This window comes from Vulpes lagopus, chromosome 5, assembly GCF_018345385.1.
Source record: "Vulpes lagopus strain Blue_001 chromosome 5, ASM1834538v1, whole genome shotgun sequence".
In the NCBI taxonomy this organism is placed as follows: Eukaryota; Metazoa; Chordata; class Mammalia; order Carnivora; family Canidae; genus Vulpes; species Vulpes lagopus.
The window spans coordinates 57,765,536-57,783,358 of record NC_054828.1 but is presented as its reverse complement, the minus strand read 5'-3'; the positions used below and the strand labels follow the sequence as shown (position 1 = coordinate 57,783,358).

The window sequence follows — 17,823 nt, the reverse complement described above, 5'->3', positions numbered from 1 at the left end:
TTCAAGTTTCCATCTGATATCATTTTCCATTAGCCTAAATAATGTCTTTAATATTTCTTATTGTGCATGTTTATGTTTATGGTCTCCTAAATTTTTAAAAAAATCTGACAGTATCTTTATTTTGCTTTTATTCTTAGAAGATATCTTCATCAGACATGAAATTCTAGATTGACAGTTTTGGTTTTTGCTAGCACTTTAAACATATTGTTGCACTGTCTTCTCACCTATGGAGATTTTCATGCGAAGTCATTGGTCATTTTAATTACTATTACCCTACATGTAATATGTTGTTTTTCTCTGGTTGCTTTTGAGATATCTCTTTATTTTTGCTGATTTGATGACCTAGGTGTGTGTGTGTGTGTGTGTGTGTGTGTGTGTGTGTGTGTGTTTTCTATATCTATCTTGCTTAGGATTAGCTAAGCTTCTTGAACCCAGAAGCTTATGTTTTTTTATTAAATTTGGAAAGGTTTTGGTCATTATATCTTTAATTACTTTTCTGTTACATTCTCTCCACCACAGTTCATGAATCTCTTTTTCTCTCCCTCTTTTTTATATTTATTTCTTCCTCTCTGTTCTTTAGATTGGATTATGTCTATTGATTTGTCTTCAAGTTCTTACACTAAACCACCCAATGATTTTTTCATTTTCTATTTTTATTGTCATTTCTAATTTTTTTCAATTCTAGAATTTCCATTTTGTTCTTTTTAAGTTTCTATTTCTTTGCTGAGATTTTTTATTTATTTATTTATTTTTTACAAACACATTATTGTCTACTCCATTAGGCTTACTTACAACAGCTGTTTTTATAATAGCTGCTGCTAAATCAGGTTTATTTATTAATCCAATATTTGGATCGTCTCTGGATTGGGTCCACTAATTGTTCTTTTCCTTAAGGCAAGGCCATATTTTTCTGCTTCTTCATTTGTTGAGTAATCCTCAATTGTATTCTGGATATTGTGAATGTCTGGGGTTTTTTTTACATTCCTCTGAAAAGTATATATACTTTTGTTTTGCCAGGCAGTAACTTTCATTAAGCTCAAATTATAAACTCTGTCTCAAATTATAGTTTTGTTTCATTTGTTCATTTTGCTTTTTTGTTTTTTGTTTTTTTTTGGGGGTTTTTTTGGTTGGACAGTGTGCAGTCAGCCCACTGTTGTTGATGACTCCAGAGTTAGACAGACTCTTGGCCAGAAATTATACACAGAATTTTGGGTTCACCTTTCTGAATCTCTTTTTCCCAAGATTCCTCTTTCACTTTAAGCAGCTGTTTGTCCCAAATTCTATTCTCTGGCTCTTTAAGTCAGAAAGTTTGTGTGTTTCTAATGGAGTTTTAGCTGTTCTGTGGTTCTGCCTTCAACTGGCCCTAAAACTAAAAGCTGTAAACGGCTAACTAACCTTATGCTATTATCTTCATCCAAGTTTTCAATGTCCCCCCAGAATCATCTTGGTTTTGTCTGCTTTCCAGTATTTTTAGGCAGATTTTTTTTTTTTAATTTTCCAGAGTTCGCAGTTTTTATCTATGAAAAGGTCAAATCTGGTAGGAGCTTACCACTCATATGAGAAGCAGAAGGGCTCTTTGTGGGGATTTTTGCATCCCTTCTTTATCTTAGTTGTTCTTTGTCTTTGATATCAAGGGTTTCTGGAAATGTCTGGTCCCTCATCTTTTGTTCCTGTGTGCAAGCCATTATTCTCAAAGGATGAGTTTCATTGTAGAGTGATTAAGCAGGCACTGGCCATTTTGTGGGGGGTAACTTCAAAATATTATTTTTTCCCTTGAGGACATTCCATTTTTCTTGGGAACAGTCTTGCAATTTCTAACCATAGGAAGTCTGCTTGGATGCCTGCAAAGTCAGGTTGAAAAAGAGTCTCAGGATTCAGCATTTAGACTTTTAATGAATCCTTCCATTTTTAACTCAGTTGCTTTACAATCTCCCTGGGATCTGTTTCTCCAGAGAGTAAGCCTTTCCAACTTCTATTGGGGTGATGGAGGTAGTTGGCTGTACAGATTGGGGAAGCTAATGTAAGGGTCCAGCCATTCCTTAATCAAACTTTCAACTGATGGTTTTGTTTTCAGCTCTTAGTCCTGAATTCAGAGGTTCTGGTAGCTTCAATACCTTGGGCTTTTCTTGTATTAAAATTGGATAATTTCTTGTTGGCTGTGTCCCTTTTGCCCTCTCCAGTCTTGTTGTTGCTTTTTCCATTCTGCTAATTCAGTTACCATCCACCCTACTTGTCCCCGCAGTGTCACTAAAGTAAAATAAAGTCTCTGTTTATGTACTTCGCGTCCTTTTGTGTTTGTGCTTCTTTCTTTACTCCTTTACTTTCATTTTTGGTGGTGTTTTTGGAGGACGGTGGCATTTTTGGAGGAAGGTGTTCTCTTCCTTTATTCATAAAGAGCAAATAAATTATAAAGTATCAACATGAGAAAACTTAACTTTTCTAGTTAAACACTAAAAACAGACTTTTCATTGTATGAGGTTAAAATCTTAATCAGCCACGAAAGACCGGATAGCTCTCGCAGGAGAATCAAGTGGAGGGCGGTGGTGCTTATGAATGCCTTAGAATCACGGAGTTTCTGAGCCATACGGAACCTGTAGGTTTTATTGGAACGGAAAATTTCACACCTTTTTTTTTAGCGGTGGTACTTATTTCTTTTCTTAAATGAAATTTTACTTGTACCTCAATATATAAAACAGAAAAAGTTATGAATCCCCCCCCCCCCCCAGACATTTAGTTTTTCTTTTCTTTTGTACAGCCACGTTGCTCTTTTCCAAGAACTTTGGGATTCCCCAGGGTGCAGATGGAACACCACTGCTTTAGTGGTGACATTTTATAGGGCTTTAGCCGGAAGAGTATGCACAACCGTCTCTCTGGTGTGAGTGCTTGGAGAATGTTAAGAAGCAACAACAGTGCGAATTAAACTACAACAAATAAACTATACATAAACTGTACTTGAGCACACACTCCGATTGGGGGCTCTCACTATGTGATGGGTTTTATACCCAGTATCTCATTTAACTCTCACGAGGCCGCTACGAGGAAGGCATGAAGGCATGATGGTTATTCCAGATTGTAGGGGAGGAAACGGGGCCTGGAGGGACTGGGGCCTTGTTCGCGGATACACAGCTCGGAAGTCGGGGAGCTGGGACCCCAACCCGGGTTGTCCGGCTCGGGGCCCATCTCCTGCACACCTGACACCAGGCCCAGGGGCTGGGCGGGCGGGCTGTCCCGGGGCTGCCTCCCTCGGTGGCAGAGGCGGCAGGACAGGCCCCGGCCCCGGCCCCGGCCCCAGCCCCGTCTGTCTCCCCTCCCCAGGCAGCCGCAGCTCCCGGACACCCCGCCCTACTCGGCGTCAGACTCCAGTTCTCCTCCCGACGCCAAAGGTGAGCGGCCCCTGCAGCCCCTGGGGCGTCCGCCCCGCGGGACTCGGGTCAGAGCGGCCCGTCACCCGCCTGTGCCCCCAGGTGCGTGCTGCGCCCCCGCGACGCCCTCGGGCCGGAGGAGCCCCGCCGCGGCCCCGCCTGCGCCGCCCCCCGCGCACCTGCCGCTGAGCAGCTCCGGGCCCCTGCGCCGCGGCCTCCTCACCTGCCTCGCGGACACCTGTCGGCGCCCGGCCCCGCCCGCCCGCGGCGTGTGCGCCCACCTGGGGATCGGCCCGGCCCGCCAGCAGCAGCGCCCCCGCCAGCCGCCCCGGTACTTAGTGAGCACGACGCTCCCAGCGGCCCCAGCCCTCCGGGCCCAGCCCCGCAGCCCTCGCGGACCCCCCCAGCCCTCCGGCCCCCCGCAGCCCGCAGCCCTCCCGGGCCCCGCTCCCCCCCCCCCCCCCGCAGCCCTCTCCGACCCCCGCAGCCCTCCCGGGCCCCGCTCCCCCCCCCCCCCCGCAGCCCTCTCCGACCCCCGCAGCCCTCCCGGACCCCCCCGCAGCCCTCTCCGACCCCCGCAGCCCTCCGGCCCCCCGCAGCCCGCAGCCCTCCCGGACCCCCCCGCAGCCCTCTCCGACCCCCGCAGCCCGCAGCCCTCCCGGCCCCCCGCAGCCCGCAGCCCTCCCGGGCCCCGCTCCCCCCCCCCCCGCAGCCCTCTCCGACCCCCGCAGCCCTCCGGCCCCCCGCAGCCCGCAGCCCTCCCGGGCCCCGCTCCCCCCCCCCCGCAGCCCTCTCCGACCCCCGCAGCCCGCAGCCCTCGCGGTCCCCTCGCCCGCCCCCCCCCCCCCCGGCCCCCCGGCCCCCCGGCCCCGCCCGCTCGGAAGCGCGAGCCGCGGCGGCCTCTCCAGCAGGTGGCGCTGGAGGCGCAGAGATCGGACGCGGCCTGGCCCCGGCCTAGGACCGTCCTTGGGTTCAGACGCCCGACCCCAAAGCCTCACCCTCACCGTCGGATACAGAGGGGGCCTGAGAGCGGGGCAGACTCCGCGGCTTCCCTGCCTTCCCTGCCGACGAACATTAACATCCCCCCCTCCTCCTTCCCCTTCTTTTCTCCTCCCTTCCTCCTTCTAAACCTAAAGAATGGCAAAAAAGAGTAAAGGTCCTCAAAAATTGTGCTGAAATTCCACGTGAAGAAAAAATTTCAGGCATAAAATGTGCACCTCCCGGGCTATACCTTAGGTCCATATCTTCTCTGCCTCAGTGGGCCCTGCGCAAATGTGGTCAGAGCTTATTTTCCAAGCAGCTGAACCTCAGCTCTACAGGATATTGGAAAACTAAGTTTCAGACTAGGAGGGATGCTGAGCTAGGATCTTGTCCTATTGCAGACCAGCAGGGCTTGAGCTGTCGTAACCAACCAGAATTAGTCTTTTTAAAAAAATATTTTATTTGTTCATGAGAGACACACAGAGAGGCAGAGACACAGGCAGAGAGAGAAGCAGGCTCCCTGCGGGGAGCCCTACACAGGACTCAATCCCGTGCCCTGGGGTCATGCCCTGGGCCACAGGCCCACCGGCTGAGCCCCCGCATCCCTAACCAGAATCAGCCTTGAGAAGGCCAGGAGCAGAGACCTGGAATATTGAATCTGATGTGCTGCAACCTGGAGAGCGGAAACTCTTAACCTTCATTTTGGGTTCTTGATTTTAGAACCTCGTTTCCACCAACCAAGAAGAGAAAGTGCACAGAGGTGCTGGAGGACCCCGGGGACTGCCAGGTGTGGGCCCAGCACCAGGACCCTGGGGACTGCCAGGTGTGGGCCCAGCATGAGGACCCCAGGGACTGCCAGGTGTGGGCCCAGCATGCCCGAGCAGGTGAGCCGACCCGGGGCCTGTCCCCGCGTTCACCCTTCAGCCAGGGGTTAGTCCCCGGGGGTTTCCTTCTCTCCTCCTAACCCCGTTACCGGTTACCAGTGGTGCTAGGTGGGGTCATGCAGGGCCTCCTGGGGAGAGATGCCACATTCTCTCCCTCTCCCTCTCTCTGGTGGAGGCCAAATGACCATCCTCTGGATCTCAGGGCGGTGTGTCTGGGAGGACACAGGCTCCGGGCGGGTGGCAGCGTACAAGGTGGCAGCACGTTCTGCAGCCTGCCGGTGTGCTGTTGCTTGGTGCGTTGCAACCCTTCTCAACTTTAATAGGAATCTTGGTAAAACACGGTTTTGATTGAACCTGAGATGATGTTGAACCTGCAGCCTGAGGCGGGGTCCGAGATTCTGGGGCCCCGACAAGCTCCCGGGGGTTCCCAGGCCTGCGGGCCCGCGGCAGGTACTCTGAGAAGCCGACTTTGGAGAGTTTCTCCAAAGTGGAGCAGGAACCACTGAGAGACTTGAGTTCCCCTAGGACTCACTTCCAAGTTAGCGGGTTCCAAGTCGATCTTTCAGATTCTATCGGTCCAGTTCCTTCGGCCGGAAGATCAAGTCTTCAGCAGAATCATAGGATGCCCAAGGGGTCAGATGACCTTATCTTTGGTCTTATATAACCGATGACCCATCATGTTTTGAGCTTAGAGACCTCTTCAAGTTGTGAACAAATTGGACTTTTCGGAGTCCGAAACCTTGACCTTTGAGAATACATGCGGCGGCACTTACCAGGCAAAAGGATAAGCCCCCGTGCGTCTTCTGTCAGCTGCTGTGTGAATAATCAGATGCAGGCCCCGTGAATGGGCGCCCAGACTTAGGGTACATCCCTTTTATTCCCATGCATCAGCTTGGCAGGAGGTTTACAGACTTCTATCCTGGAGCTCTCTTTCCTCCTCCTGTTCCCAACTCCAGGGGTTTCTACTACCCTTAAAGGTGATGCAGGTGGCTTCCTCGCCTGCTTGAGTTGCTGCCCTTGTCTTTCAAGGCCACAGGATTAGAACCGGTCCTCTGAGCTTGTGCAGCCCACTGTCCTTTCAGGGATGTCTGGCCTCGGCTCCAGCTCCAGCTCCAGCTCCGCCAAGGCCCACACAGGCCGCCCCCCACCCCCGGGAGTGCTGGGGCACATGCGCACTGGGCATCCGGCCCTTGCAAGAACCAGACCTCTCCCTGCCTCCTTTTCTTTTGCATGGATCCAGCCTGGCCAGCAGTTGCTTGGTTTTCCTTATTCAACCCTTGAGCCACAAAATGCTAATGAAAGTCTCCTTTCTGGATAATTTGGAGCTCACAGTCCACCTTCCTCTGCGAACTTCCTGAGTCTCCTCCAGGATCCTTACATCTAGCCTGCAGCTTCTTTGTGATTCTCAAACACAAAAGGCTGAGTAAGTTCCCAGCCAGACGAGGGACCCATCTGTTCGCCTCCCACAGAGGCAGCGGCCCACGGAGAGAACCCAGCAAGCCACCCAAACCTTCCTAGCCTTTCCCCATCAAACCAGATTGCTGCTCAAATCGTCCTGGCCGTTGCAGGGTTCGGCTCCATCCTGCAATGATTTTCTGCTGCCTGCCTCTTGGAGAGGACATTGATTTTTTTTTTTTTCACCATCTCCAGAGAAAGTCATGGAAGAGGATCCGAAATGTCTCAACAGATAGGAAATTTTGAATTCCTTGTTTCAGTCCTTATTCGAACAGAGGTCACTGAAAAGCCCATGAAAGATGGGCATTGCCTCCAGACAATGGTTCCAGAATGTAAATGAACAGGTTCCTGGGGTGGGGGTGGAGGGAGGCAAAAATCCGAATGCTGTGTTTTCATCACAGTTTACATTTTCTGCCGAAGTCTTCTAGTAGAGAACTCCTATTTGTTGTGGCGGAGGGCGAGGGTTTTTACAAAGACAGGAGAGCAGGAAGGAGGAGCTCATGCTAGTTTTTATTGGGCAGGGATTTCGGTGGGAGATGTTCTAAATCAATCAATAAGGCTTTTCTGGTGCCTTCGCCCAAGCAGTTCACTTTGTCCAAGGGTTCCAAGAGTCCCATTTATAGGCTCACAATGTGGACTCACTGGGTTGCTATGGGCAGATGTAACATCTTGCTTAGAGAGAAAATAGCTGGTGGGCAGGCTCCTTCTAGCTGTTTCCAGCCCCGCGTGGTCTAGACCCCATATATGAGAGGGTTCCCGCTTCCCTCTGATCCGAACCCCAATTATAAGAGAGTTCATGGACTCATACGTTTTGAACCTCAAATATGGAAGGGTATTTCAGCCCCAGAGTGGTGGCCTTTGGCCCCCAGGAGAGGTGCACTGGCTGAGTTCACACTTTGGAATCAGAAAAAGTATCTGCTCATCTCCTCAGCAGCTGGGGACTTTCTGAGACTGACTCTTTTTTTTTTTTTTTAAAGATTTATTTTTTGGGGAGAAATTGAGAGAGTGAGCACACACAAGTGAAAGCAGGGTAGGGCTTGGGCAGAAGGAAGAGGGAGAGGGACAAGCAGAAACCTCCTCATTGAGGGACTGGATCTCAGGACCCTGAGGTCACCAGTTGAGCTGAAACCAAGAGTCAGCCACTTAACGAACTGAGCCACCTAGGTGCCCCAAAACTGACTTTTCTTGATTGTCAAATGAGGATCATAATTTCTATTTCACCCATTTCTAAGATTCTCTTAAAAGTAATGTATAAAATAACATTTTTGAAAGACATTAAAAATGCAAGCTATGAGTTTTTCCAACAGGTGAGGACTTGAGCACTTTGCTGCCTTCACACTTCTATTCCTCTTCTGCTACGGGTTCTCAAGAAATCCTCCATGTAGCATGAAGGGAAGAGGATGGCTTGAATCCTGTCTCTTCCACTTAGCAGCTGTGACACTGGGCAAGTTTTTTCAGGTGTTTGAACCCCAGTTTCCACATTTGTTAAATGACACGAGGAATCCTGACCTCCTAACCACTCGGTAAATCAGTTTGGCTGCATGGACTAATGCATATCCTATGTCCCCGTCATTCCACTGCTAGGAATATGTCTTCCAGAAATATGCAGGTACACCCACTAAAAGACACACAAAAATATCCATAGCAGCATTACTTATAATATCCATGAACTGAAAATAACCCAAATGGCCATCAAAGGCAGGAGAAGGGACGCCTGGGTGGCTCAGTGGTTGAGCATCTGCCTTTGGCTCAGGGCGTGACCCTGGGGTCCTGGGATCAAGTCCCGCATGGGGCTCCCCGCAGGAAGCCTGCTTCTCCCTCTGCCTGTGTCTCTGCCTCTCTCTCTGGGTCTCTCAGGAATAAATAAATACAATCTTTAAAAAAAAAAAAGGCAGGATAAATTGTGGTACATTCCTCCAGTAATAGAGATGAACAAATGATTGCCATTTGCAACAATAATGAGTGAATCCCATAAACACAATATTGGGCAAAAGAAGCCAACACGTAAGAGTATATATCATAGGATTCCATTTCTATAAACTCCTCTATGGCATTAGATTTCAAAATAGTCATTTGTCTTGGGCCGGAGAAAGTAGTAGCTGGAAGAGGACACAAGAGTGTCTTCTAGAGGGCTGGACATGTCCTATTTCTTGGCCCAACGCTAGTTACCCAGTAAAATTCACTTTATTAGGAAGCATCAAATTGCATACTAATGATCTCGCATAATAATGCATTCTTTTTTATGTATATTGTACTTAGTCAAGAAAGTTTATTGAAAAAACAAAAGTATCCTTACCTTGCAGAGTTGATGAGAAGCTATGCCAAGTGTGTGGGTGCGCTTGGGGACAGCGGTGGTGGAGACAGCACACGGGAGTAGTAGACGTTCTTATTAGTGTGAACAGTGATAGGTCCCAGCATTGGGCTCAGGCTCTTTTTTTTTTTTTTTTTAAAGATTTTATTTATTTATTGAGAGAGACACACACACAGAGAGACAGAGATAGAAGCAAGCTCCCTGTAAGGGGCTGGATGTGGGACTCCATCCGGATCCTGGGATCATGCCCCAAGCTGAAGGCAGATGCTTAACCACTAAGCCACCCCAGGCTCAGGCTTTTGCCTTGAAGTTCAGTGTGGCCTGGGGCCCAGGGTCTCACCAGCGGATATCCAGCTCCTCCTGGAGGGGAAGCCCTGGCTGCGTCGGTCCCGTGGGAGCGGTGCCCCATCCCTTTGCTGCTGTAATGAGAAAAAGCAGGAAAGGCCCAATCCTTGACCTTGCCACCACGAGTGAGTGGGGAAGGGCCCGAGTTAGTGATCGTCACTCAGGCACTCGGTGTGAGTTATTCCACCTCCGACTGAGTTCTCACGGAGGCCAAGAGCAGAAGTATTGGCCAAGGCTTCTTAGAAACAGCCGAGGCACCTGAGCTGAAGCAAGGCTACGTGATGATGATGACAGTGCCACTGGTAAGAAGTCAAAGTGCCACCTTTTAGGCCCTTACTGGGGATAGACAGGCGCTGAGCATGGATGGACGTAACCTGTTGAATCCCTTCAGCAGCCCCGGGAGGCTATTACTCCCGTTTTGTAGATGAAGAACCTGAAGCCCAGAGACCTGTAACCATTTGCCTGGATTGTACAGCCAGTGAGTGTGGAGTTGTGACTCAGGCCCAGGCCCGTCGGATTCCAGACTCCAAGATCTTGAACTTCTTTTAGACTCTTTTTCCGCTGGAGGACAGAGGAAGAAAAGATGGGAGGATAGTGTCTTCCTTTCTCGGGATTTTGTCTAAGTAGGAGAACCCTGGAAGGTGTGTGTGTGTGTGTGTGTGTGTGTGTGTGTGTGTGTGTGTGTTGAAAAGTTTTTAGGTCTGGTAACTTTTGGAGGAGTGACAGCCTGAAGAGGTCCTTGTGCTGCTGACCTTCTACAGTCCAAGCCAGGAAAACGGTTTTCATGATTTTGCAAAATCTTTTCAAAATGGTTGTCTACAAAAACTGAAAAAAAAAAAAAAAAAGTTGTTTTCCTTAAGTGACATGTAATAGAGAGATACCCCCATAAACCTATTTTCTATGACATTTGAGACCAAAGACAACCTGCAGCAGCTGTGTTACTTATTCATTTGAGGAAGTCCTCAGTGCAAGTGTAAAGAAAGGAAGTTGGGAGGGCGAAAGCCAACCCAGCATTTACCAACCTGTGGGCTCAGGGCACGCTCCACAGGAACTCATGTCACACTTCTGTGTTGGTGCTTACAGCCCTGCACCTGAGCTTACGAACACCCACTATTTCCCTCTCACTCCTGAAGTCAGGCATGAGTGATTGGAGGAGGATTAAAAGAGAAACAGAAACATACCAATAGAATTTACGCCAAGATTATCCAAGGGTGAATCACACGGTCTGGAGGCATACTCAAGACAATTTGCAAGGATTATGCAAAAATAGTAGCTTGGGCCTGTGAAATTGCTGTTATTTTAACATATGAAAATAGCAATTTCGTATTGTCAATACTACATACTTTCGACCCTTTCTGTCACTTTATCTTGGCTTTAGCTTCTGGAAGCGCTTTCACTTGTACTATGATAGTCTCTCTGCTTGTATAACGTTGCAAGATGGGCAAGACATCTGCTTTAATTTCTGTTTTTGCTGTTGAAGGAAGTAAGACCCTAAGTGAATAAATAGCTCATCTAAGTTCAGAAAGCTAGTGCCACAAGGGACCTGTAACGGATTAGATGTAGTGGTTGCAATGAACAAAAACAAAGAAACAAAGGACAAAATCCCCAAAACCTCAAAGTGCCTTAAGCAAAAAACAAACAAAAAACAAAACTGGAGGATTCCTTGGCTCCTGTAACCTAAGAGTTTAGAACTGGATCCCAGAACTCCAATCACGACATCAGAACTGGGTGCCCTTCATTCTCAAACCTGCCTTCTGCTGTGTGGGCTACGGTCCCAGACAGGCTTTTCCTTCATGTACCAAAATGGTGCCAGCAGCTCTTGGGGCTGTGATCTCATGGGTTTAAAGCTCATAGCAAAGAGTCAGCATCTTGGAACCCGTGTCCCCTGAAGGGCTGAGGTCCACTCTGCTTGGATTGGCTTGGGTCATGAGTCTACCTGACGCAGTTATCCATGCAAGTAGTGAATGCTGTGCTTTAACTGGTCCAGCCTGGGCCCCTACCCTCCTCCAGCTGGGAGTGGACTCCACTGGAACCACGTTGACTGGAAGAGGGGAGATGCTGTGCAGGAAGTAGAGTAGATAGATACTGAGGGCAGAGTTTCCACCAAGTACTCATGATGGCATCATAGAGATCACTGACCCCAAACTGCTCTTGTTACAGATGAGGAAACAAGGCTAGCCACATGTCTCCTGCCTCCCAACACTTATCACTTTCCACATGGTCACTCTTCCTCATACGCGGCCAGTTCATTTGCTCCATGCAGCTGTCTGTGAGTCCAAGAAAAACAGCCTTGGAAGAAGGATCTAACACTGATTTCTTTTTTTTTTTTTTAATTTTTTTTTAACACCGATTTCTTTGCAGTGACAAGTAGGAGTTACAGCAGTGAAGTGCAAGACTACAACAGTGAGGGGCTGAACGTGATGCCAGTGGACCAGTGTTCTCCTACTCTGAAGTGGCAGCCATACCAAAGTGTTCCTTGGCACAGTTTATTAAATGGTCATTATGAAAAACTGTAAGTGGCCCAGGACCCCCTGGTGGTGTACTGGAGAGTGAGGGAAGAAAGGCAGTGCTAACTCTCAAGACTAAATCCAAGTATTTGGGCTTTGATGCCACCTCTGATCAAATAGAAGGGGGTCAATGAGAAAGTGTGTCTTACTCCTTATGTTTTGCAGTCCAACTAATGAGTAGCTGGGACATGGGCTTCTGGCTTTTTGGAATCCACATTATAATCCCAACTCATTATAATTTACCCACTAAATGATGGAGGGAGAGCGAATCTTTCTGAGATCATATACCCAGTTCAAACTAAAAGCTGGAAAATAGGGATTTCCCGAATCAGTAACATTTAAGCCTGCAGCTGATTTAAAATTCCACAGAATACTGTTTTGGGGGCCACGTTAAATTGCTAGCTGGTGACATTCCCCCTCCCCCAATATCTATGTTGTGAATCAGTATGTCAAGCTCATTGTCAACATACATGACGACAACAACAACAACAACAACAACAACAAAAACAAAAACATACACGACAACAATCCTAGCTGGTGGTGGCTTTGTATTTAGAGACTGAAATGAAACCGTACAAAATATCTTTAAACTATAGAAGTTTCATCGTGATCTTATGACATTATAGTTTCAGGAAGTAAATGTGGACCTATGTTTTATTGCTCTTAAATATCCTCTGAACCTTCTCTTTATTCCTTAGGGTATAATTTACCTACCTAAATCTTCTAGAATTTTCAAGATTATAAATGCCTTCTTGAAAAATCTGAAAAATGTTAATGGCTAAAGAATAGGACTTTCAAGTAATAAATATAATGTGAAATGAGAAACGTTGATCTATAAACTTGAGGGCCTTCCCTGATATTTCCCAAATTCAAATATAGCTCCTTTAAGAGCAAAACTTATCACTAGGACTTTCATGTTGGAGAAACTCTTAGAAGGAAGAAATCATTTCCTTAAAACAAATTCTAAGGACTTAAACAGACTTTGGGGGTTGGTGTGTTGAATGGGAGGCAGAAAGGAGCAAATTGCTAATTGCATCATTGAAATGTCACAACTTTGTGTCTTTGCCACTGTGTCCAATTAGATGAAGAAAGGAAGGGTCCACTGGTCTTGGTTTTGAGTCTTGGCCTTCATTTGGTTATATTTTGGGGGAGTATTCCATGTGCTATCTTAAATATGACTACTGAGGTTGTGAAACCCTTGATCAAGTTTTTGAGGCAACTTACCCTTCTTCTTACTTGAGTAGATTTTTTTTTTTTTTTAAGTTTTGAACAGCCAATCTAAGCTCCACTGATCTGGAAAAAAAGGAGAACATGGATGGTATCAGCTCAAAGGTATAGAGGCAGATTTATCTTGAATGCTTAGACGTAATTCACTTCTCTTAAGTGCAAGAAAAAGACCATGTTAATCTACATTAGACTTCATGTTGTCTTGATTTCACTACTCATATCATTGAGACAGAAAATTGCTTGTCCCAGATTATTTTGTCTAATTTGTCACAAGAATATTGTTTCCTTAAATTACTTAAAAGCAATCCAGTTAGGGGATTGAACATTCATCAAAAACTTTGTCTTCTGAGTGATACTTAAAACCTGTTTTGAAAGAGCTTTTAAAAAGCCAGTTTAGTTGACTTGATGTATAACTTTTGATATCAAGAACAGAATTGCTATTTTTAGGTAAACAGATTTCTATAACCAGAGTTTGGTGTTTAAGATTCAGAATCATCTTCAACTGCATAAGTGTTGTTGGTTGATTCAGTTTCTGCTTCTGACTGTCTTTAAATTTCAGGCTTAAATGTTCCTATCTGAGCTGTAAACCTTACCTGCTTCCTTCGGAGTCTTTGATAGTGAAACATGGAAGATCACAAAAAGATATTTCCTTTTTTTCTCAACCAAGACAGTTCTTATTACCCTCTGCAGTAAAATCTATACAATTTCATTCATCTAGCCGTGAGATGAGTAAATTCGATTAGTTCTAGAAACATGAGTCAATATGAAGTTCCCAGACGGCATAAGACATGTGGTCTTTATCAAATCCTTCACTCAGTGAATGTTCTTGGATTTGCTGCTGCGGGCACTCTGATTGCGGAGCCTTTGACGGATCAGCTACTTGGGAGTAATCAATGATCCAGTGACTTGATCCATTGGGAAGGTGCTTAACTTGCAAAGAACATGAACACTTTTTTCCCAAGAGACTCATTCATATTTTCTGTCTCTGGAATTAGAGGAAAATGTAGAAACTCAATGTTGTTCATTATAATGGCAGCCATCCAAATTGAGATCCCAGAAAGCACAGACCCATGAAGCAGCAGAGAGCTAGCAGAGCAGTAAATCTGCCCTTCTCTGCTTCTGGTCCTGGGAAGGAGCTCCTTTCCTGGGGAAAACCCCACATTTAGGAATCTTGACGAATTAAAAATCCTGTTCCATATCTACAACATGTATAGGAAAAACTTACCAAAAAGGTTTCACCTTCTATATTCTGTTCTTTACTCAATAATGTTACACATGTAGGGTGTTTTATTTTTCTTAACATTTAAAGGGATCTAATTAAACCCATGATACTCAAAGCACTGATATTGAAAATAATTTGATAGGACAAATAAAGCAAGGGCCTGATTAGCCATCCCACCACTTCTGTTCCCAGTAGATGTAACCAGCATAGTAGGTTTTCAGTGCCATTACCAGATCAGGAAGGGAAAAAGGAAATGGCCAAACTCTGGTGAAAATAGGTTTGCAATCAGTATTCTTACACTGGCTCTGGTGAATCTAGTTTAAAGCTATTCCTGGTAATTCTGACCAGCCTCCTTTTTCCTTCTGACCATCAGTAGGCTGAAGAGTCACTCATCTGAGGGACTATTTGTGTATGGTGTTGCTGATGACATTTAGAGGCTTTTTTTTTTAAAGGAGGAAAAAGATGAATTTCATCCCAGATATTTCACAGGTCTGAGTAATGCAGTGACTTCTCAACTCCTAGACTATGCTTTCTGTTGTATGGTAGAGTCCAATTAGAATTCTAGAAAGCACAAAGGGAAAAGGCAGGCTGAGGAGACAGTGTTTCCATTTGGCAAGAATTGTGCTTCTTTCTTGTGAGAAGATAAAATGCTGTGAGAGAACCATCTGTGTTTTGAAATAGCATTTCACTTCCTCAGCAAAAAATCCACAAAATTGATTAAATATAGCAAGGGTCACCTTCCATAATATATTTTCTTGAAATGTTTATACTATTAATATTTTATGTTTTTTTACTATTAATATACTTAATGAAAGAAGATGTGTAGAAAATGTTTGTTAAATTAGATTTTTGATTCCTTTTTTCATAGACCTGATTTAGGCTATCGAGTTGTCACAGACAAAGGATTTAATTTTTCGCCAGCAGATGAAGCTTTTGTTTGCCAAAAGAAGAACCATTTTCAGATAACCATCCATATCCAAGTTTGGGGAAGTCCAAAATTTGTCAAAACTCAAATGGGCCTAAAGCCAATAGAAATGTTTTACTTGAAAGCTTTTGGGGTTAAGGTAAGTCTTTTATTGAGCTCAATTTAATTAAACCAACATTTATTAAGTGTTCCAGTTATCTGTTGCTGCATAACAAGCTCCCCCCCCCCCCCAACTTAGCAACTTAAAATAATGATAATCATCTCTTTGGGTCACAGATGTGCAGGTTGGTTAGGGATTGGCTCTGACAGTTCATATCTCTTCAGGAGTCATCATCTGGGGCAGCTTAGCTGGGCCTGGATCCAATTTCAAATATAGCTTATTTATATATCTGTCAAGTTTGGGTCTGGCCATTGGCCAGGAACTCAAATGAGACTGTGGCCGGGAGGCCTTGGCTCTTCTTTACGTGGATAGGTTGTGGGATAGGTTGTGCTTCCTCACAGCATGGTGGATGGGTTCTAAGAATAAATGTTCTAAGACATAGGAAGCGGGAGCTGCCAATTTCTTAAGGCTTGAAACTGGCTTGGAAAGAGCATCACTTCAAACTACATTTTGATAGTTTTCACTATATAAATCTTGCACATCTTTTACTAACTGTAATGCTTTATTATTTTTTTTTTTTTTTTGCTTTATTCTTTTTGATTCATAGTTTTCACCTCATTCTCAAATAGGTCTCTGACTTTAAAAAGCCACGGAACCATTAATCTAGTCAATGTCCCCACTTTTTCAGTTTACCAGAGGGGAGACTGGGTCATGGTAAATTTAGACAATTCATCCAAGATAAGTAAATAAGAGAGCTGAGTTTAGAATGCAGGTAGGATGACTTCTGAATGGCCAACAAGGATTTGTTAACTTTTTACCTCAGATCTAGCATTTAGGGGGAGGAGCATCCATTATCTGCATGTTTTATTCTGATTATTAATCTAATTGCAGGCATTGAGTCTCCCAAAATAGGGCTCAACTGCTGCACACATCAGCTGCTCTTGCTCCAAACTGAGTTCTTAAACCAAACCAAACCAAAAGCAAACACAGATTACAAACAAACAACAACAACAAAATATATTTTTCTGATTATGGAAGTAACATGAATCCATCGTGAAAATTTTGGAATAGAAAACAATAAAGAAGAGAGAAAATTCTTTCATATTTGGGATCCGCCATTTGGTAGTCTAATTTTTCCCATTATTAAAATTAACCTCACATTGTTAATAGTGTATTACAAAAATAGTGTATGGTACTATTAAAGATCCTATAAAATATTGTTTCTGAAGATGACATAGTTTCCATTGAATAAATGTACCATATTCCTACCTTATTTTAAGTTTTTTTATTTTCAATTCTTTATTATTAATAAAACTTCAGAAACATCCATTAATACCTGTCTTCGCATGAGGATACATTCCAGAATAATTTATACATCAAAGGCACGAACATCATTAAAGCTCCTGTTGTATGTTGCCCAACTGCTTTTCAGAAGAATATTATGCTAATACCCACAAGCCATATAGAACAAGGCAGATCTCACCAGACCTTAGCCACTACTTATTCATAGCAAGAGGAGTTTTGTAGCAAGTACTGAAAAGCCATTTTCTGTATTTTATTTAATTTCATTGTTTATTGTTATTTCTTCTTACTAGAATGCTAGCTCTGCGAGGGCTGGGGTTTCTGTTAATTTTGTCCACTGCTCACCTCTAATGCCTTGAGCAATGTCTGGTGCATAGCAGGTGCTCGGCAAGGGTCTAGGGAATGAACGAATGGGTGCATGTATCCTTTGAGCTGCCTTGCTCCTGTGTTTTGCTCCTGATGTTTTAATTATCTACAAGTCACACTATATTCAGTGCCCAGAAAACTCAACTGTCTTCTGTTGCCTTCTGTTTTCATTGTTTAGTTTTACATGTATTCGTTTCTTTTCTCACCAATAGCGTACTCCTTAAGGTTGGGGCCATTGTCTTATACATCTTTTCAGTGACTTGTTCCTTCTACTCGGTGCCTATCCTGATGCCTTGGAAAACTTGTAAAGTACTTAAATGTTATTTACTAATGGACTGTTTAAAAAAATTATTTATTTGGTAACTAATTTACTTTCCATTGTTCCACACAGGTAGAAGCCACCAATCAAATAATTGCTATTGAACAATCGCAAGCAGATAGAAGCAAGAAGACTTTCAATCCTGTTAAGTAAGATTTTCTCTTCTGAATTCCTTTGTGAATGTATGGGGGGAAAGATCTATTGCCTAATTTATTTTGTTTATTAAAAATAAATCCTGCTGATCATATGATCTCACTTATATGTGGAATCTAAAAAAATAAACAAATACACCAGAAAAACAGAAACAGACCTATAAATACAGAGGATAAATGGATGGTTGCCAGAGAGGAGGGGTTGGGGCAGAAGTAAAATCAGTGAAGGGGGTGGGAGGTACAGGCTTCCAGTTATAGAATAAAAAAGTCACAGGGATGAAAGGTACAGCATCGGGGATAGAGTCAATGTTATTGGAACAGTGCTGTGTGGTGGCAGATGGGACCTGCACTCACAGCCTAAGTAG

General features: G+C 44.9%; 1 protein-coding gene across 3 annotated transcripts in view; it reads left to right on the top strand.

Moving 5' to 3' along the window:
• Positions 1 to 17,823, top strand: part of MYRFL (myelin regulatory factor like) — a 121,752-nt gene that overhangs the window by 43,600 nt on the left and 60,329 nt on the right. For 2 of the 3 annotated variants that reach the window (XM_041754292.1, XM_041754291.1), the window contains exons 3-7: positions 3,316 to 3,693; positions 5,064 to 5,227; positions 11,700 to 11,850; positions 15,163 to 15,358; positions 17,379 to 17,455. In XM_041754292.1, coding sequence (XP_041610226.1) covers positions 3,316 to 3,693; positions 5,064 to 5,227; positions 11,700 to 11,850; positions 15,163 to 15,358; positions 17,379 to 17,455 — 966 coding nt within the window. The remainder of the gene's footprint in view (positions 1 to 3,315; positions 3,694 to 5,063; positions 5,228 to 11,699; positions 11,851 to 15,162; positions 15,359 to 17,378; positions 17,456 to 17,823) is intronic. The other variant, XM_041754293.1, reaches the window with a different exon arrangement.